Here is a 22,955-nt window from a genome sequence, read left to right on the forward strand (position 1 = left end):
ACATCTATTTTTTTCTGCAAGTTATTTAGTTTTAGCTCTCATATTTAGGACTGTAATCCATTTTGAGTTGATTTTCTTACATGGTGAGAGGTAGAAATCCAAATTCATTCTTTTGCACGTGGAAAACCAGTTGTTCCAGTGCCATTTGTTGAAAAGCCTGCTCATTCCTGAGTGACCAATCTGGAATGTGTTTCTTATCATATGTATTGATAGTCTTTTAATTTCTTTTCTTATGTTTTGGTTTTCAGGTTGCTTATCAAGTGTCCCACAAATGAAAAAAATTTCCACATCTTATGAGGAAAGACGGAAGCAAGCTACTGCTATTGTTTTACTAGGAGTAATAGGAGCTGAATTTGGTGCAGAAATTGAACCTCCTAAACTGCTGACCAGACCTCGAAGCTCTAGTCAAATTCCTGAGGGATTTGGTTTGACTAGTGGTGGATCCAACTACTCACTGGCCAGACATACTTGTAAGTTAAAAATTCCTAATGCCGATCTATTGCTTCTCAGTACATATTACCTGTTAACAGAATCTCAGAATATTGAACATATCCTGAGTTTTAGCTCAGATAGAATGCTTAAATGAAATTGGAAAGCAGCACAATCTATCTGGCACATTACCCTATAGTTATAGTTCTGGGACTTCTTTTTAAAAGTTAAAATATGGTCTTTTAAATGCTTTTCTTAAAATAACACATTTCTGAGCTTTGTGTTTCCACATTTTGGTCAAGACTTTAGCCAAAACTTCTAACTTCTAAAATAATTTCTGAAAAACTGTGCATCTTGTCCTGAATGTGATTTGAAAAGTCAGGGGTGGAAGACCAATTTTTTATTTTTATAAAAAAGTTTGTGTGTGTGTGTGTGTGCGTGTGTGTGTGTGTATAAATATATATGTATGTATTTTAAAGAATGTGAATGAGGAACTATGAATTACTTCTGTAATTTAAAAAGTATTGCAATAAAATTATTCCCGTAATGACTAAAAAATTACATTCAGAGCTCAAAGGGTTTGTGTCATATTGCTACTTTTGGTTCTGTCGGTATGTTAATAATACGTAAGGGTATTTTTTAATGAGGTCTTTTGGTCCTTTAGTGTCAGAACTCCCTTAGGTAAAGATAGAATGTACCTACCATATTGCAGAATCATTTCTAACAAATGTGCCATCTTAACTACCGAATATATCAAGATATTCTTTGTAGAATAAATTGTAATGTGTTCTTTTGGGGTTTTGGCTTTTAAGCAAGGGGAAAAGATATAGGCTACTTTGTTAGCTATGACAGCAGAGAAGTTCACTAGATCGTTGTCACATACTTTTGCGGAGAAACCAAGGAGCCATATTGGCGGCTTTATTATTAAAGCCCTCCTACAGACTTAGCGGCCTGTCTACTCCTCCCTCCCCACCAGACCCCAACCCCATTTTAGAGTCTTAATCCAACAAATACATATTAGTGGTTGGTAATCTCTTGATCTCTGTTGACATTGAGAATCAGGAAGTAATGATAGGAATACCACCACCAACAATAATAAAGCAACCACGTAATTCTTTTGAGCATAATTTTAAGCTCTTTACGTGCACCAACTCACTTAATCCTCACAATAACCCTATAAAGTGAGTTGTTCCTCAGTTATCTCCAGTTTACACATAAGGCTAACTGAGCACAGAGAGGTTTCGTTAACCTGGCTGAGATCCTTCCTCCAGGAAATGGCAGTTTTTGTCTTAACACAGTCTGTTGGTTCTAGAGCTCATGCTTTTGACCATTGTGTAAACTGCTACTGCTCAATGGTTTCTGGTGGAAAAGGGTTTAATGACTAACATGTGCTATTAGTTTATAATTTAAAAAACACTTTTCTTTCTCTTCGTTTGATCATCAAAATAGAAATGAAGATTTCTTCAAAGTAGCTCAGCCAAAATGTAGTAAAACCTGAATTTGAACTCAAGCTTCTTGCGACCTGAAAACCCACACTCTTCCCATTTTCCCCCCGGGCACGTCCACTTCCCCTCTCCTGCAGAGGCCTCTTCATCTTTTCCCAGGTTCTTCAGGTTCCCTGTTTTCCATTCATAAAACCCTGCTCAAATCTCACCTTGTCTACCAAGGGCTCTTTAATGGGCCCAACCTTTCTGTGTCACTCCAGATAGCCTAGGACTTATATATGAGAGCCTTATTTAGAATCTTGACATTAGAATACTAGAGGTTAGTGAAACCTTGACATGATTTAGTCCAGTGGCTTTCAAACTTTGTTGCTCACCATCTCTCTAATGAGTATCAAGAAATGTCTAATCCCTTGCACATTTTTATATTGACAGCTAAAACTTTTTTTTTAACATCTTTATTGGAGTATAATTGCTTTACAATGGTGTGTTAGTTTCTGCTTTATAACAGAGTGAACCAGCTCTATGTATACATATATCCCCATATCTCCTCCCTCTTGAATCTCCCTCCCACCCTCCCTATCCCACCCCTCTAGGTGATCACAAAGCACCGAGCTGACCTCCCTGTGCTATGCAGCTGCTTCCCACTAGCTATCTATTTTACATTTGGTAGTGTATATATGTCCATGCCACTCTCTCACTTTGTCTCAGCTGACCCTTGTCCCTCTCCATGTCCTCAAGTCCATTCTCTATGTCTGTGTCTTTATTCCTGTCCTGCCCCTAGGTTCGTCAGAACCATTTTTTTTTTTTTAGATTCCATATATATGTGTTAGCATACGGTATTTGTTTTTCTCTTTCTGACTTACTTCACTCTGTATGACAGTTGCTAGGTCCGTCCACCTCACTACAAATAACTCAGTTTCATTTCTTTTTATGGCTGAGTAATATTCCATTGTATATATGTGCCACATCTTCTTTATCCATTCATCTGTCGATGGACACTTAGGTTGCTTCCATGTCCTGGCTATTGTAAACAGAGCTGCAGTGAACATTTTAGTACATGACTCTTTTCGAATTATGGTTTTCTCGGGTATATGCCCAGTAGTGGGATTGCTCAGTCGTATGGTAGTTTCATTTTTAGTTTTTTAAGGAATCTCCATACTGTTCTCCATAGTGTGACAGCTAAAACTTTTAATAGTAAGTTTAAACATTTGCAAAAGATATAATTTTGAGGATATTGTGAATATTGACATTTAAAAATAAAACTATTGTTCTTTTAAATATATTCAGTAGAATATTCGGCATAACTGTTTGATATCCATAATCGTCCATTAAAAAAACTGCATGACAGAATTTCCTCTAAATGTCAGAAATCTTACATCCTTGAAGAGAGAAAATTTCTACCCTCACAGTTTTAGTGAAGGTGTTAATTTGCATATTTAGCATCCCAAAATCAATTCCTTTAAACTAACTGTGCCTTAAAACTACGTGTGCTTACAAAACTATGTGTTCCTTGAAAAGTTTTAAGATGCTCCCTTTTGAAGGGATTACTTATTTTGAAGGCTACTGATTTAGTCCAACATGTTTTATATAATATTTCAACAGCATTCATTTGTATTTTATATTTTCCTGCAAGGAAAGTAAACATAAATGTTGTTTCTCTGGGATTTTCATATAGCTTATTATCTTAGTATCTGTATATAAGTGTAGGAACATCATAAATAATGAATCGCTGATTTTCATCCAAGCCGTTGGCTGGTTGCTAGGCAGATTAGTTTACACCACATTATCTTAGTTATCTAGACTAATACTGTTATCGTCTGTTTTCTAACCACAGTTTATCTTTATATAAAATTCTGATACTCATGAATTTGCTTCTATAGGTCTTTTCTTTTGACTTATAGTTTCATCTGCAAATGGTTACTGCTGTAACTAGAAGAAGAGGAAATGGGTTAGGTGAAAAGCAATTTTTAAAAAGCTATAGCACAGTAGAAATAGAGATTTTTCAAAGAAGCCCTAGGAACTGATAAAAGAACCAAAGGGTCTTAGTACTGCTCTCTGGTTTATTAAAATTCAGGGAGCTGAACTACAGTAAAGGGGTCCCAAAGCCTATTTCTGACATGACGGAAACCCTGGGCTGAGCTGTGCTATGGAGGCACTTTTGCCTGGGGCTACCTCAACTTTCCCAGGCAAGGGAAATAAAATTTACCCAAACATTTAAAATAGTGAAGCATTTTGGAATCAAGTTTTTTCTTTGAGCACTTTGGATAAAGAATGTAGATGTAGATAGGGCAGAAGGTAATGTTTCTTAGCAAATAATATTTATAATTCATTGTAACAAAAGACAGATTCTGAGAGGTTTCTTAGCAAGCAGAAATCGTATATAAAAATGAATAATATAGTACCTATTGGAACAAGTTCAAAATGTATAAAATGTCCGTGATATTTTCCTCTTATTATGGTTGCTCTATTTTATTTTAATAATTTTAAAGTATTTTCAAGATACTCTTGGGTTTCTTTTAACTTCCATCCCATTGTCCTATTTTTTCCTCAAAGGTCTTAGATTCCTTGGTGGTAGATTTACATACCACAGGGATTTTTAAGAATTGGGATGTCTTGATTAAATTTATCTTTATCAGTTTAAATCTTACTCTCTTAAAAAAATTTTTTTGATTATTTGAAATCTATAGATGGTTTATTTTATTTTATTTTTTAAATTTTTTGGCCATGCCGTGGGGCATGTGGAATCTTAGTTCCCCGACCAGGGATTGAACCCATGCCCCATGCATTGGGAGCATGGAGTCCCAACCACTGGACCACCAGGGAAGTCCCACATCTTGCTCTCTTGATTGGAAACAGTCAGATGTCTAAATGTTCTGTGTGTTACTTGGGCTCTTTTCAATCAGTTCTGTGTAATATTAGCCTGCTATAATGTTAATCTGCCAGAAGTTACTGTATGTATCGCTATGGTATTTGTTTATGTGGCATTTAGAATGTATTGCTACCATTAAATATTTAGTCTTTATGGCATCCTATTGAATGAGATAATAATTATTATCCTCATTCTGAGATAAGGCCATTAAGATACAATATTTTTTGCAGTTTAATTGCTGGAGTTCTAGCCTTCCTCGTAAAGCCATTCTGTGAAAACTCATAATGTAGTCAAATTCCAATTATTCCAACATTGATGGGAAGGACGGGGAGAGACACTGATGCCTAATTCAAAAGTCATACATAGTGTTATAATACATTTTATACTTATGTTGGAATATATATGAATCTTTTGTGGGTGTTACATTTTACATAAAGTGTCAAAATCACATATTGAAGACAAAGCTGAAGGACTCTGGAGATTAAGAGGCCTAGACCAGGCTACTCTGTGACCTTGTACTCTTGGGAAGCAAAGCGACCCTCTGGGTTGCGGTTTCCTCTTGTATAAAAGAAAGGGCAGGAAGTGTTCTGTCTTTAAAGCCCCTTTCGGTCCAGTTAGTCTCTGCTTCTGAAGTGAAATGGAAAACATCCCAGGAAATTTCCCTTCTTCATCTTCCCAGTTTCCTCTCCATGTAGGGATGGATGCTTTCTTGTGTCTCATCAACTCAACTTCAATAGGGACCTTCCTTAATTTTTATTCCAATCCACAAATGAGGCATTGTTGGAATATTTTAGGGAATTATTTATAATGTTACCTTCTAGGTCTTTTGGTTCATTCTTTCATTTGGTCTCTTCTGCTCATTTTATAATTGTGGAATGATGCTGGCACATCTGTAGTAGATCACATTTTGATCTCTCATTAGCTTTCTGACTTTGGGCAAGTGTCGTAACTCGATTCCCTAGGCAGCCAACTCTGAGACAGACTTGTGTGTGGGAGTATCCTTGGAATCAGTGCCTTGAGGGAGTGAAAGAGGCAGGGTTGGGCAGGGGGAGAAGTTGAATTGCATTTCAATTGCCTAGAAAGCTTCAGTGACCTTGGGAACTCTGGAGCTGGGATAGACTTTGGACTTGTCCTGAATTGAGCCTAAGGCCTCAGCCTTTAAGTCCCATGTCATTCAGTCATTGGATCAGCTGTGCCCTGAGGAAGGGGTGTGACCTTGGGTGAGGCAGCTCTTTTCATCCTGGGGCAAATCCCACAGAAGGAATCAGCTGAGTCTTTTCAGCCATGAACAGCAGCATGAGCTTGGGGCGTGATTGCTTCCGTCGTGGAGGGGAGGAGATGCGCAGCCTCTCCAGGCTTCCGCTCAGCATGTTACTCATTCCTGTGTGTCCCAGCTCCCCATTATGTCCATAGACGTGGAGAGAGGCACCACCATTTATTTAACACACTGTTTATTCCAAGTCCATATGTATCTCTTGTTATTCTGCAAGACATATTTTATCCAACATGAGGCACATTAATAATAGCTGATTCCTGAGCGTTTACTCAGTGCCAGGCATTTTGCTATGCTCTTTACATGTATTATCTTATTTAATCTTCAAAACATATCAATTAAACACTATACCATTTATCAGATGAGGACACTGAAGCTTTGCTCAGTACTCACTGAACATTGATGAAGTTGGATTAAACTTTCTTCTTGCGGACAGTAAATTAAAGGCATAGGTCAAACGTTTTAACATCATACTGCTAAAAAGTGTCAGGCCTGGACTTGAACACTTGTCTTCCAAATCTAAATCGTGTATGTTCACCATTTCACGCAGTTGTCTTGTGTTATAAACAAGCGTGATTCAGAAGCGGTGCTGCACAAAAGAGGGGCATGTCAGCAAGAGCAGCTCACCTGGAAATAGGAGCACTGTTGAATCATCTGTTTAGGGATCTGCTGGTGCCACAGAGGGATAAACATGTACAAAATCCACACCTCCATACTTATGAAATGCTTTGCATCTATGTTGTGAAATATTCAGAACAGAGAACGAAAATGAATTTTTCCCTGCAGTGGGTCTCTAGGAATTCTACAACGCCAGGGTTCTTCTCTTCAGCTGGCCAAGGTGCATGGTGTCACTGATGTTACCTGGAAAATGCTATGTTTATGTGCACTTGCATTTCTGTTCTGGAAAAAAGTTCCAGATTCCATTCAATTCTCAAGAGACAGTCATTAAAATAGAAACAGTTAAGAACCCCAAGAGTTTGTTGGAATAAATGGCTTCTTTGTTATTATGATTTTTTAAAACAAGATAGAGTTATGTCCCTCTTGATTAGTTCAGTTGTAATACCACCAAATGGAAGCCTCAATTAGATGTTGTCTCAGGAATGTTTAAATTCTCTGAAACCTGTATTTAGAGTTTTACATTATTCTGGTGCTGTGCTTGATTTTACTTTGTTGTGGTCTACTGTCGTGAAAATGATCCCCCATATACTTTGTGTACTTTCTAACCACTCATGTTTTATTTAATGACTATATTAATATTGGTTGAAGTTGATGTAATAATGAATTTATTTCCTACATTTTAAGGTGAGAAAGTTAAGCCAAATCTCAGTGTTTTATTCAGCAAGATTGGGACCAAGTCACTGAATTGCAATTAATAACAAAACTAGCAGTGGTGGCAAGTTATGAAAAAAAGCAGCAACAATGATGAAGAAAGCATTGTTGCATTTGCAAGGATAAGCAGTGACCAAAAAAAAAGGATCTTTTCACTGGTCACACAAGAGCCATCAGATGGTGTTGCTGAGGTGCCGTTGCGGCTATAGAGTTTGCACTTCCATTTGCTTCCCCTTGTGTGTCTAACCTGGCCTTCCAGGCACCTGCGAGGGGACCTGCCTCCCTGCCTGGCTTCTTACCCCACTGTCCACCTCATTCTCTCTTCTCATTGTCCTAACTCAGCATCCCCTGTTCTTTACCACCACTTCTCGCTTGTAATTTTACCTTTGAAAATTATCCTGGTCCAGATGCCACTTGACTTGCGTTGCCATCACATCTTCAGTGTTTAGAACTGTAATTCTTCATTCTGGCTATGCTCTAAAATCACATGTAGAATGTTTTAAAAATGCATGTGTCTGAGCCTCACTTCGGAGTTCCTATTCAGGAAGTCAGGGGTGGGGTTTGGGCATCTATGTTATTTTTAAAGCTTCATATGTGATTTTCGTCTGTAGCGTAGCCAGAATAGAGGAACCCAGTAGAATATAGAGTCCTTCACAGTTATTTTACATTGAGTGTTCTATGGTAGTTCTGGTCACTAAACTACCTTAATGCACGAATTGTAATTTTCTTCATATTTTGAAGTGGAAGAGGTAGTGGGAACTAATCAGAGTGAATACATGACATTTATATTACTCTCAGAGCTAATTTTTTAGGTAGTTGAGCCTTTTTATTGGAATTTCATTATTCTGGATTGCTTGGGTTTGAATCTTGAATCACTACTCAGTAGCTGTATGGCCTTAAATGCTTTTGCCTGTTTCTTTAACTAAAAAGTAGGAATAGGACTTCCCTGGTGGCGCAGCGGTTGAGAGTCCTCCTGCTGATGCAGGGGACATGGGTTCGTGCCCTGGTCCGGGGGGATCCCACATGCCACGGAGCGGCTGGGCCTGTGAGCCATGGCCACTGAGCCCATGCGTCCGGAGCCTGTGCTCCACAATGGGAGAGGCCACAACAGTGAGAGGCCCACGTACCGCAAAAAAAAAAAGTAAGAATAATAATATCACTTACCTCACAGAGTGAGTATTGTGAGGATAAGTAAATTAGCGTATGCAAAGCACTTTGAAAAGTGCCTGACATACAAGTGTTAGTTGAATGTTAGTTATTATTATCGTTACCAGAATCGTGTATAGAAGAATAAAGAAAGGAAATACATCTGCTATGCACTGGGACATTTATATGTGTATAGACAACTTTTAAAAATCTTCCTAAGACTCTTATAAAGTAGGTATTACTGTCAACATTTTATATATGAGTGAACTGATACAATAGGATATGAATCCAGACGCAATTTGCCCCCAAAGCCCATGATATTATATTCTACAATACATACTGATTCCTACTGTTTGTGGTAATCTATATTAGTTCCCAGAGGATTTATATAAAAATGCACTTTTCTTTGGCCATATTATTATACATGTGTTGAAATAAAACGCCAAATATTTTTGTAATTATTTATTTGTATTCTTATGTATTTGTATATTATTTACATAGATGAATTTCTACATATTTATTACCTGTTTCTCATTTTAACCACATCAACATACTAAGCTCAGATCAAATGGGAAATTTCACTACTCTTGTTTTTACTTATAAATAATTCATGCTGTATAACAGCTTTATCGTTTTAACTGAGATCTGACACTTGCATTACAGACCCTGTTTGGTGATGTAATCCCATCCTTGTTGTCCAAAAATAGTTTTAGTTTGCAACTCTTTTTTTTTGCAACTCTTTTTGTTAATTTGCTACACTATGGGTTTTAGGTTCCTCTTCCATAAAACGAGTAAGTCGGACAAGGTTATTTCTAAGGCCACTTGCATCTAAAATTACACAGTTCTGTGAAATTATTAAAGTGATTTATTATTATTCTAACTACAGAGCTTGTGTTTATTACTGCCACTTGAACTTGCTATCTTATTTTCAGTGTTGTTTACCAGTTGCTTTTCTGCTTTTAAAGGTTCTAGTATTCCACTGCTATGCCATGTTTGAAGCTGAGCATCTTTAAAGTATTTTTCTGCCATCTCTCCTTATGGGTGCCTCATATCAGCATACCAGGCTACAGTTATTTCCACAAAACTCATTCCCCACACGTGTCCAGCTTTGTGGACTTGTATTATGTTGATGTAGTCGCACTCTAGACCACAGACCAGCAAACCGAAGCTATGGATCAACCCTCGCCCCTGTCTGTTTTTTTCAAATAAAGTTTTATTGGAACCCAGCTGTACCTACTTGTTTACATACTGTTTGGCATTTCACACTACAGCAGCAGTAGTTGCTATAGAGATTGTATGGCCTACAAAAGCCAAAAATATTTATTATCTGGCTGTTTACAGAAAAAAATTTGCCAACCTTCCTGTACATTATTTGAAACATTTGTTAGTGGTCCCTTCTGTTAGTGGTCCATTTAATATACAAAAGGACCTTGAGGTGACTTTGTTAAAAATATTTCAGTAGATAAATATAACATCTGTGGTACTCTGAGACCTATATCCTTATAAGAATGTAGTACAAAGGCCTTATACCAATTGTTTGGTCTAGAATGTAATGCAGCATTGGTATAAATCTCTGCCAACCATCTAATGTATGTACTAGTTACCTTGATTGAGTTGCGGATTCAGTGACAGGTTTTAGCATTGTATTGCTAGTGGCACCCCCCCCTTTTATTTTGCATAAGACTTTCTTGTATCGGATATTTAAATAACCTTGGTCTGAAGTTTTCTGACAGCTCTGCAGAATGGTTCCTTCCCATTTGTATGTCCTCTATATGTGTGGTCCAGGGTCGCTGTAATTAACATATTTAATTCTGTAAGTTCAAACAATTTTATATCAAAAAGGGACCAAGGAGAACATCTAGTTTAACCTTTTCAAAAGCTGCAGAACTTTTGATGGTTCCCTTAGAAAGCCTTGTGTAAGAAGTGAATAGAAACCTTTTGTAACCTTGTTTGTAGATTCCCTGCCATGTCCTTCAAAAACACAGTTTCCAAGGATGTTGAATGGTAGGGAGCCCAAGACTGTTTGAGTGCTTTATACCCTAGCTTCCATGATCATACAGTAAGTGCTGGTGAACTTGCTGGTGCTACCCAGTTCAACTGGGAGCTTCCAGAGCCCAAATCTATTAGAGGACATGAATGCTTGTATGAAATCAATAAATGTAGAGCTCTTTCCTTACACCTTTGATTTTCAAATTGTCTTCTGTAGAGTCCTGGGACTCCATAGAGATGGCTCAGTGACTGCCTGGGCTCTTATATCTCCTTCAAGCACAGCAGCCCTGACTTTTCTGTGTTTTAGAAGTTGAAATTTGGCATGACATTGTATCCACAAAGAGAAACTGTTGAAAACAGGGCTAGAGGGACTTCCCTGGTGGTGCAGTGGTTAAGAATCTGCCTGCCAGTGCAGGGGACACGAGTTCGATCCCTGGTCAGGGAAGATCCCACATGCTGCAGAGAAACTAAGCCAGGCACCACAACTACTGAGCCTGTGCTCTAGAGCCCGTGAGCCACAACTACTGAGCCCGCACTTCTAGATCCCATGCTCCACAACAAGAGAAGCCACTGTAATGAGAAGCCCATGCTTCTACGAAGAGTAGCTCCCGCTCGCCACAACTAGAGAAAGCCCGCGTGTAGCAACAAAGACCCAATGCAGCCAAAAATAAATAAATTAATTAATTAATAAATTAATTAATTAAAAAAGAAAAAACAGGGCTAGACTCTTAAAAGCAAAACAAAACACCAAATACCTGAAAACTAGAAATTACACATCCTTCAAAAACTCAATGATAATTAAAATTCTTCATTTGCCCACTCAAATTTGCTCTCCTTTCAGTCTTCCCCATCTCAGTTGATGATTACTTTCTTTCCAGTTTCTTAGAGTCATCCCTGATTCCTTCCTCTCTCAGACAACATCTGATCCATCAGGAAATCTTATTGGTTCTACCTTCAAAATATATCCAAAGTTCAGCACTTCTTACCACCTTTACCGTTATCACCCTGATTGGAAACCTTCATTTCTCACTGGGATTACTGCCAAGCCATCCAGCTTCTACACTTATCCCTTTGTAGTGTGGTTTTAAACATAGCAGTCATGGTAGTGATGCTTTTAAGACCTAGGGTAGATCTTATCACTCAAGGGTATCCAGACAACTAATCAGCCACACAAATACTTAAAAATCAGTAGCTTTTCTTTATAATACTAAACAAAATAGAAAATTTAGAGAATCATCATTTTTTGAAAGACCCTTTAAACTCCTAAGACCCTAAAAACCAGGAAGAAAAAGACAGACAACCCAGTTAAAAAACAAAACAAAACAAAAACAGAATAGGACTACAGGCAGGCATTTTATCATGGAAGGAATGCAGATGCCAAAAAATACTCAGCCTACCCAGTAATTAAAGGAATTTGGGGTTAGGAAAAATTTGCTAGAAACACTTGTTTGTTTAAAAGCATTATTTTTTTTCAGTGGATATTCGTATAATTAAAATAAAATGATAGTTGCTCATATTTTACAAATATTTAAAGATCTCAATAATAATGGCAACCAAAAGAAGTACCATAGACCATATCTAAGAATAAACTTAAGAAATATGGAAGAAACTATAATATATCACTGAGGGAAATAAAATAATATTTGAGTAAATGAAAAGGCATGTAGTTCTTGGATGGATAAGATAATACCACATGGTAAATATCTCAGTTGTTCCCAAATTAATATATAAATCTCACACAAACACTAAAAATCTCAACATCATTCTTATAATAGCTAGTCAAAATTATTCTAAAATTAACACACCAGAGATAAATGGAATATGTGATTTATTTTGTTTTATTCAGTAAACATATATAGCACTAACAATATACCAGTCACTATCTTAGGTACTTTATAAATATTATTGAATCCTAATTATAACCCCTTGACATATGTAATTATTAAAAAAGTCAACCTCTGCAGTACTGCAAAAATGTAAAATATCTAGGCATTAACTTAACAAAGAATATGAAAGACTTTTAGGAAAAAATTTTTAAATTTTGTTGAAGTAGTTTATAAAGACCTAAATAAATAGGGAGATATGCACTTTTATGGATAAGAGTATCATAAGAAAGTCAGTTTTCATAAATTCAATACCATTCCAAATAAAATACCAATAGGGTCTTTGTTATTGTTTTTGTTATTGAACTTACAAGCTGATTCTCAAATTTATATGATAAGACAATGAGCTAAGAAAAGCCATGACATTTCTAAAGAAGAAGAACAAGGTGGAGGGAGTTCCCTTACTTATATCAAAAGTTATTATAAATTTATAGCAATTATTATAGTGTTATCTTGGTGAAGAACAGACCAATAGACCTATGGAACAGAATAGACAGCACAGAAATGGTTCTGTGTATACATAGGAATTTGACTCTTTATAGATCTAGCATTGTAGATCAGTGAAATAAGGGATAGACTTTTTGATCCATGGTATACTTACCATTGGCTATTCATAAGGAAGAATAATGAAATTGGATCCCTCTTGCCCATCATAGCCAAAAAAATCAATTCTGTATAAAGACTTAAATATAAAAGCTAAAACAATAATACTTTAAAAAGATATAGGAAAACCTGGCCTTGGAATGGGGAACAGTTCTGTAAACAGGTGACAGAAAGCCCAACCAAATAATAAAGAGAATGGGTAAATTCAACTACATTAAAATTAGAAACTTCTATAATCAACAATACCTTTTAGAAAGTAAAAAGTAAAGCCACAAAGAGGAAAAAGGTATTTATAACACAGGTCACTGACAAGAGATTGTTAAGCACACACACACACACACACACACACACATACATACATACATACACACAACTGAGTAAGAAAAAGACAAATGCAGAGCAGAAAAACGGGTAAAGATTGAAAAAGCACTTCACAAAAGGAAATAAGAATGGCTAATAAACCTATAAAAAGATGATAAGTCTTATTATAAGGGAAATGCAAATTAAAAGCCAAATGAACTGTCATTTCTCATCTACCAAACTGAAAGCTTGAAGTCTGATGCTATCAAATTTCTGCAAGCATTAGGAGCAACTAGAACTCTTTTACACTTACTGTGGAGGGTAAATTGGTTTCAGCACTTTGGAAAGCAACTGGGTGTACTATCCTATGAGTGTACTCTATTTTTTGCATTGTCTAGAAAAACTTCTCTATGTGTGAAGTAAATATTTTCTCCCATTCTGTGGACTGTCTTTTGATTACCTTAACAGTGTGTTTCAAAGAACACAATTTTCTGATTTCAGTGAAGTACAGATTATCAGTTATTTTGTTTTATACTTCATGCTTTATATATTCTAAGAAATATTTGCCTACCCCAAAGTCTCAAAGATTTTTTTTCCCCTTTGTCTTTTTCTAGAAGTTTTAGCTTTTGCATTTAGCTTTGTGCTGTGGTTTGAATTAATTTTTGAGTATAATGTGACATAGGGTTAATTTTTTAAACATATATATACAGAAATTTAATTTTAGCAACACTTGTTGAAAGTATTTTTTCCTTTTTGCCCCTATTCAGTTGCCTTTTTTGAAAATTAATCCTAGATGTTTGGGTTTATTTTTAGACCCTCTCCTGTCCTTCATTAATCTATATGTCTGTTGACTAATACCATGCTATCTTGATGACTTCAGCTTTCAAGTAAGTTCTGAAATTAGGTAGAAGGCTTCCAACTTAGTTCTTCTGTTATAAAATTGCTTTGGCTATTCTGGGTCATTTGTGGTTGGATAAAATTTTACAATCTCCATGCCAATTTTTTTTTTAAGCCTGCTAGAGTTTTGATTGGAATTGCTTTGAATCTGTCCTTGAATTTGGGGAAAGTTGACATCTTAACAATACTGAGCCTTCCAATCTGTGAATGTGGTATATTTCACTATTTACTTAGATCTTCTTTAATTCCTCTCAGCAATATTCTGTGGTCAATTTCAAAAGGTCTCACAGAGGCTCCAAAGAGGAGGAAACAGAGGAGTCAGAAAAAATATTTAAAGAAATAACGGCTGAAACTTTACCAAATTTGATGAAAGACATAAATTTACAGATTCAAGAAGTTCAGCAAACCCCAAACAGGTTAAATTTTAAGAAAATCATGCCTTGAAACATCATAATGTTGCATAGTTTGTTTCCAGTTTTTATTATCAGAGATGCAGTATTAAAATTGACACTTCTGTGTGTGTGCTTATGCATATTTATGAATGTTTTGTTCAGTAACTTCCTGTAAGTAAATTCCCCTGTTAGAGTTTATCAGTATTTTAAATTTCAATAGCTGTACCAGATTGTTCGCCAAGTTGTATGAATTTATTCTTCTGCTGTTTCTCTATACCTCTTTAATTCTGAGGATATTAATGATGTTTTTCTTGTCAAGCAATACGATTGATAAAAAGTGATACTATTGTTACTTTAATTTGTGTTTTAACTCTTTAGATTGATTTTCTTGTTATGTGTTTACCATTTTTTAGTTCTTCTGTGAATTGCCTGTTTGTGTGTATGGGTGTTTATTGAGATGTAGTTGACATATAACATTATAGTGGTTTCAGGTGTACAACATAATGATTTGATAATTGTATATATACTGAAATGATCACCACAATAAGTCTAGTTAAAATCTGTCACTGTATATAGTTGGAAATTTTTTTCTTGTGATGAGAGCTTTTAAGATCTACTCTCTTGTTTCCCAGACACACAAAAGCTAAAGGAGTTCATCATCACTAAACTGGCCTTATAAGAAATGTTCAAGGGACTTCTGGAAAGGCTGTAACTAGAAATAAAAAGATGATGAAAGAAAAAAATCTCACTGGTAAAGGCAAACGTATAGTAAAGATAGTAGATCAGCCACCAATAACACTAGTATGAAGGTTGAAAGACAAGAGTAGTAAAGTTATCTATATCTAAAATAATTAGTTAGGCAATACACAAAATAAAAAGATGTAAAATGTGACTGAAAAGAAAACATAAAACATGGGTAGGGGAGTAAAAATGTAGTGCCTTGAGAATGCATTCAAACTTGAGAGACCATCAACTTAAAATAGACTGCTATATACATAGGTTGTTATAAATGTATCTCGTGGGACTTCCCTGGTGGTCCAGTGGTAAAGAATCTGCCTTACAGTGCAGGGGATGCGGGTTCCTGGTCAGGGAACTAAGATCCCACATGCTGCAGGGCAACTAAGCCCACATGCCACAACTACTGAGCTCATGCACCTCAACTACAGAGCCTGTGTGCTGTAAACTACAAAGCTCACACACTCTGGAGCCCACACCCCACAACTAGAGAGAGGAAACCCGCATGCCACAACTAGAAAGAAGCCCGCGCACCACAACAAAGAGCCTGCGCACGGCAACTAAGACCCAACACAGCCAAAAATAAATAATAAAATAAATCCTTTAAAAAATGTATCTCATGATAACCATAAACATGAAAACATAACACACAAAAAATAAAGAGAAAGGAAAAAAGAGATCTACTCTCTTAACTTTCAAATATGCAATATAGTGTTATTAGCTATAGTGACCATGCTGTACGTTATATCTGCATGACTTATATATCACTGGAAGTTTGTACCTTTTGACCTCCTTCACCCATTTCACCCATCCCCCACCCCCTGTATTGTCATTTTTTGTATCAAGTTGTTTACTTTTATATTGTGGGTACTTTTTAAATAGAGAGATACATGTTATTATATATTTTTTTTAGTTTATTGTTTCTTATTTATACTTTCTGGTTCTTTGTAGTAGGACATTTATAATTTTTATGTAGTCATATATTCAGTCTTTACCTCTATGTTACTGAAACAAAAAATGGATATTAATGTGTATATTTCCATTGAATTTTGTAGTAAATAGTATATATTCAAGGGTTCAAAATTATAGTGACTGAGGTAACTCTCACCATTACAAATGAGGAAAGGGAAAATGCTAGAATGAATCTTGAGCTAACAGTGTGAACTCATGGTTTTTAATATACATACAGAAATAAATATAGCTCTGTGTGTATGTGTTGGTTAGTATGTATACAATGTCTCCTTTCTCTGGCCACTTAAGGGCTTGGGAACAGTGACATCCAAGTAGCAGTACCCAGAGCTCAGATATTGATTCTAAATATCATTCTCTTAATAAAAGGAACCAGGACTCCTTGGAAGAGTGGTTGGTTCTAGGGCTGGGGCAGGGAAAGTACAAGATGAACCCATAGCATCTGAAGTGTCAGAAAATCAGGAAGAGCCTAAAATGAATGGGGGCATGCCTATCATAAGGATACGGGAGCCCCTGCAGGTGCTTCCAATAGCCAAAACTGAACTGATTTGAGCAACAAAATAAATGATGTATTTTGTGGAATTATAACACACAGAACAAAATAAATGCCCATGAGTCCATACTGATATAAATCAGTCAATCAATCAGTCGAGGAATAGGGACAGCTCTTACAAAAGACTTTTAGTTAATAAATATAGAAGGAACGAGGGAAATACAAAATCTCCATTAGGCAAATACAGCAGTAATAACTGTCACAGACAAAATCCACACGTGGTTGCTAAAATCAGTATATTAACACAGACTTAAAGGATCTCCTCCTAAGACATTATCAATTACAAAGGGAAATTGGCTTTCTCCACTGTAATTGGTTACCATGACCAAGTGATCAAGGTGAACCTTGTCAGTAATAAGACATATAGACAGCATTCTCCCCCTGATATGATACATTGAGAAGGACACAATATCACTTTTGTGGTATTCCAGCCAAAAATGCATGGCCTTAATCTAAATGTGAGAAAACATCACGTTGAGAGACATTTTCCAAAATGACCGGTATTCATCAAAACTCATGAAAGACAAGGTTAAGTATGTGAAATTGTCTGTCACAGATTGGAGGAGACTTTATAAAGAGACACAACAACTAAATACAATGTGAGACCCTGGAGTGAATAATGGAAGAGGAAAAGGTCATTGGAAAATTCAAATAAAGTCTGTAGTTTAGGCAGGAATAGTCCACCAATATATATATTATTTTTAATCTTTTTTTAAAATTATTTTATTTTTGGCTGTGTTGGGTCTTCATTGTTGCATGCAGGCTTTCTCTAGTTGCGGCGAGCAGGGGCTACTCTTCATTGTGGTGCGTAGGCTTCTCGTGACGGTGGCTTCTCTTGTTACGGAGCCCGGGTTCTAGGTGTGCGGGCTTCAGTAGTTGTGGGACATGAGCTCAGTAGTTGTAGTGCGTGGGCTCAGTAGTTGTGGCTTGTGGGCTCTAGAATGCAGGCTCAGTAGTTGTGGTGCATGGGCTTAGTTGCTCCGTGGCATGTGGGGTCTTCCCTGACCAGGGCTCAAACCCGTGTCCCCTGCATTGGCAGGCGGATTCTTAATCACTGCACCACCAGGGGAGCCCTAGTCCACCAATATTAATTTCCTAGTTTTGGTCGTCATGCAGGGGTTATATAAGTTGCTGACATAAGAGAAAGCTGGGTGAAGGATATATGTGATTACCCTTTCCTAGTTACATAACTTTTCTATAAGCCTAAAATTATTTCAAAATAAAAAGTTTTTAAAAAGCAGTTTTTCCTAGGTGGTAGTATAAAGATAGATTTGTATTTTATAGTAGTATAAGTGATACTGTATTTTAAAGTAGCTGAGGATGTTCAGATTTGGACATTGCAGTTTTACTTTTCTATGGCTTCCATCCCCAATATCCCTCTCCCCACCACCCCGATTTCCAAGTGTGTTATACAACCCATGGATAGAAAGTTTACTACAGTTTTATTCATAGATTTAAAAATAAAAGCATAATGACTAGACATTCTTAACATATATCATTGTATTAATAGGTAGGTTTTGGAAGACAAAGCAAATGTTTTCACATTTAGTTTTATTCCATGTCCATTAAATACCAATGCTTCTTACTTACAAGTCAATGTTTAACTAGATGTGTTTTTCCCTGGGGTGTTAACATGAAATTAAGTTGAAGGAAAATATCAGAGTAAATATTTCCATACTCTGAATTTTGTTTATTGCTAGTCATAGGAAAAAAGGAAAAAAATCTTTTTTAAGTTCTTATATTAGAGATGCAATAATGTGTTTCTAAGGTATTGTGCTACATTTCTGAAATTTTTAAGGCATCTTCTATTTTTACATTTACAGTTTTTCTTGTGCTCGTGGCTAAACAATTAATTGTTGTGTTCCTTGAACCTACATTTAGGGAAGCTGCCGATGGAAATTAGGTCCCAGTACCGCATGCCTCTCATTTATTAACTTCAGTTTTGTGTTTTACTGTTAAAAATGTCATTCTAAATTGTGCAGGTTAGAAACTGATCTTGAACCATATCCAGTGTGTAATAAATACATGCTTTCCGTGTTAACAATTTCTGATCATAATGTACTATTTAAGAATAAATGAGTGTTTCATTTCCATTGAAAAGGTGCTGACACGCTGATAAACAGGCATTTTGAGAAATAATCTATGAGTAATTTTTTTAGTCATTTATATTTTTACTGTTATCAGAAATTTCATCTTGTCATCCCTAGGTTAAATTGGGCTGTACATTGGAGAGCTCTCCTAGTGTCTGAAATGTGCTACTTCCAATTATGTGAAGAAAGGAGGAAGTAGAATCTTCTTGAAGACTACCAAAGCTGCATAGTAGCTTCCATCCCAGAAATGAAAGCAGTTACTTTGGCACAGTGTGATGTTGGTTCCTGATAATTCTTGAAGGGAGATGGGAAAGAAGGGAGGTATATCAATCAGGAGACAGAAACCACATCAGTTATCTGAGCAGGAAAATGATGAAGGATTGCTTATAGAAGGAAGTGTTTGACTATTAAAAGAGGTATAAGAGACTCTTTGCAGTCCAGGAGCATGTGCAAAATATCAGCCAGCTATCACCTCATCTGGGTGGGGTAAAATGGGTCATAAAGGAATTAAAGACCAGGAGAGGCCCTCCTTCAATGTGGCTACAAGGGAGACACCCCGCCTGTGGTTGGTAAAGAAACTTGCCAAAGGGCATGGGCACAAGTGACCCGCTGTTGCTTGAGAGTGGGCAGCTTGGAGGTGGTCCTGAGGTTCCCGGAGGGCTGAGGGCTCCTCTGAAGCAGCCCACTGTTGATGGAGGGCACGGGCTGGTCTATCTCCTGGGAGCAGTCTGCCATTTTCTGGGGGTTGGGCAGAGCTGCTTGAGAGGGAGTGGTCTTCCCCTTGCAGGGTCACCCTGTTGACCTCTATTGACAAAGCTTATCATTCTGCCAGCTGGCAAAGGAGATGTTCACAGAATCTAACTCCAGGATTACAGACTGGGGTATTGGGGCCGGGGGGAGGGTGACAACCATGGATTTGGAGCTGAGATACTATAAATTGATAACTGCCCCAGAAGGATTAATTTATTGTTATAATTCTAAGATACAGTATCATAAGTCAGAACTCTCAAATAACTATAATTTCATTCTCTGCTTGGTGCTTTATGAGGAGCTAATTATGTTTTCCATAAGTATTTTTTAGTTGACTCATTATAGTATTATTTTATGTTTTCAGAGACTGACCAAAAAATTGTTCTCTACTTTGTTTCTTCTTTCTGAGAAGTACCCTTATCATAGCTGTAATAGATCTCTAGGCAGTGTAGTCACATAGCTACTGACAGGGGTAGGTTTAAAACAAAACTAGACCCGGCCTCAAAAAACTGAACTCTGCCTGTGTGTGTGGTAAGCACAACCAACCCCATTTTGCATTTACGGATAAATAAATGATGCTTGGCAACTGTTGCCCCCAAATTTGCATTTCGGTGGCCTAGTAATGTCCCATCACTTACCCACTACTTCCCAGGGATGTTAGTGATAAGGAATAATTAATGATTTGTTAACAAGATGAGATCTTTGATTATAATGTACAATAGATGTACAAATTCTATATTTAACTTTTATTTGCCTTTTAATTGCTATGGATTTCTGAGCCTGCTACTAGCTACTTTATCAGACTGAAGAAATGGTTCCTATAATCTCTTATCCTCAGTCCCAGTGAACATTACAATGTATTTTCTCCAAAATAGAAAAGGCAGTCCAATTCCATCATGTGTTGTAAAATGTCGCACAGCCATCCATTTTAGCCACAGTCGTCATTTCACTGGGACAGCATTCTGGGAGTTAAGAAAGAATAAAAATGGCAAGCAGATGATTTACTAGTGCTTTCGTGTTGAATGGTTTAAAGGGGGAATGCTACTGGCAGGTGGAGGATTCTTAGGACTTTAAAACACTAGAAAAGAATTTGGGGCCAAGAGAAGGTAATGTATTAAGCCCGAGCTCATTTAAAATTCTACTTTGTCTGACTGACCATTAAGTTACAGAGCATTCTGCTCCAAATGTCTCCACTGTCCGTTCTGTGACCTCCCAGAGCTTCATAAGGCCATTGGCTAGAGTGGAACAGGCCACTCTGCTTCTGGGAAGAGAAGAGTTCTGGGCAGTAGCACAAGTCCTAAAATATTGATGTGCCCACTGCTAAAGTACAGCAATATTACATGATTATATGCAGTATGTCATTCAAGCTGTTTTCATTGCCCAGAAAGCATTATGCTGAACCTATAGGTTGTCAATCAAGTTAATTTTGGTAACTGCAAAACAGAGTTTGCCTTTGTGGACATCAGTATAAGACATGTATGCATAGTTGTATAATGTACTTTTTCAATGGATGTAAAAATTGAAAAGTTGCTGTCTTTCCTATTCAGTGCTTCCCTTAAAACTTGTATAAATAGTCACCCAGGTGCACAAAGATGGAAGCCTGTGTGACTGTTCTCTTCAAAGGCGTATGTTGCTGGTATAGTAATAGTAAGGACTATTAAATATCAATGATTATCTTGTATCTCATGAGCTGCCATTCTTGAAAGTCAGAGATGGTCAAATATTGGCAATTTCGTATGGTTCAACCTAATACCAAAGTATCAGCTCTGCTATGATATAGAAGAGCACCAAGTCATTAAAGCAAATTATATAAGCCAGAACTTAAATTAGCAAGCACTTGTTATTAGAAATTGATGACAGGCAGAGACAGAAATGATGTCTAGGAAAGTATTCAATAAAACTGAGTGATAAAAAAAAAACTGAGTGATTAAAAAAAGCAGAGTGATATATGACTCAGTCTGTACGGCAGCAGCAGAAGTGAGGTGTGATCCTCATCACTGTATTGGCAGAAAATATTTTGGTCAACAGATTTTTCAGTCTCTGAACCATGAGTTTTATGCCTAGGATTATATAAATCCTTGCAGATAAATCATTTGCTTATGTGGTTGCCTTCCTGACATACCTAGCACAGCAGATTTTTGTTTCTAAACTCTTTGCTGCCTTTCTGACTTTTAAATATCAAGGTGATTGCCCCTTGGTGACATTGTACACTAGGGCCTACGGTGGCGCTTTTGTTTCATACTTAATGGCAGCCTTGCCTAAAAAGGTATTAGAAAGTACCTCATCCATCCACTTTTGAGATTGTGTATTTTCTACTGGTCTACTTTTATATCCTAATATTTTCTAAAAGTGAGAGCCACTGAGGTTTTTCAGTTCTGTGAGTGAAATGGTAATTAGTTTGATATTATTTTTAATAATCTTCATTCTTGTGGTAAGATGTATTTGTTCTTTTGAAAGTCGAGCTGGATAGTGAGTATCCATTAGTAGAACAGTGGCCAGTTGACATGTTTGTTTTTCTATTATTAGTGAAAGTTGGATTTTGGGTTGTTCAGTCAACCTCAAGACAATTGCTATGGACAGGGGAAGACCTCAATGCCATCTCACTGGTGAGAAGCCGTCACAGTTTCCAATTATCCACATAGGAATGTATTTAAACATTTTGATTGTGACCTAGTCTGATTCAAGTTTACTGTAGTTCACAATATATTTAAATTCCAGTGAGCCATCCATAGAACTCCTTAGTAATGATTCACAACTTCCATTTAAAGTGCAGCTAATACACTGTTTATAAGTTAATGGGTTGATACTTATCTTGAATATGAAAATGCAAAGACTAATTTTTAATGCAGTGGTATTTTTCAAAAGCTCAGCTATTAATGAAATTATTAATTAGAAGTGTTTTGCACTTAATCACTTACAAACATGGTAACACTAACCTCACCTTTGGGCAATGATGTGTTTTTCGTGGCCTTTTGATTCCAAGATACTTAGATGCTTTTACATGGGGGCGTTACATTTTTCAAAACCTACCATGTGGAAAATAGAGATTGGCAGTTATTCCCACCTCCCACATGTGGAAACAAAGATAAGTCATGTAGTTCATTCCTGACAGAAAGGAACAATCTAGTATGCAGAGTCTTTTGTTCTCAAGTATGATTATTACGTGACTGTGTAAAAGTTCATGTTTGAACGTGTTATCTTACTGAGGAAACTTCACTTTCAAATATCCTTTTCTTTAGCTTCTTCTCTCAAAATGCCAGAATCTTCATGTTATGGTTGTCTCTAGATGAACTAAAAAATGTT

At 36.7% G+C, this 22,955-nt stretch overlaps 1 protein-coding gene across 7 annotated transcripts in view; it reads left to right on the forward strand.

Moving 5' to 3' along the window:
- The window catches only part of WDR7 (WD repeat domain 7), a 361,510-nt gene that overhangs the window by 199,166 nt on the left and 139,389 nt on the right, over window positions 1–22,955 (forward strand). For all 7 annotated transcript variants that reach the window (XM_082641443.1, XM_082641445.1, XM_082641444.1 and 4 more), the window contains one exon: window positions 249–470. In XM_082641443.1, the coding sequence (XP_082497569.1) occupies window positions 249–470 (222 nt within the window). The remainder of the gene's footprint in view (window positions 1–248; window positions 471–22,955) is intronic.

Source organism: Mesoplodon mirus, assembly GCF_964341445.2.
Source record: "Mesoplodon mirus genome assembly, chromosome: 13".
In the NCBI taxonomy this organism is placed as follows: Eukaryota; Metazoa; Chordata; class Mammalia; order Artiodactyla; family Ziphiidae; genus Mesoplodon; species Mesoplodon mirus.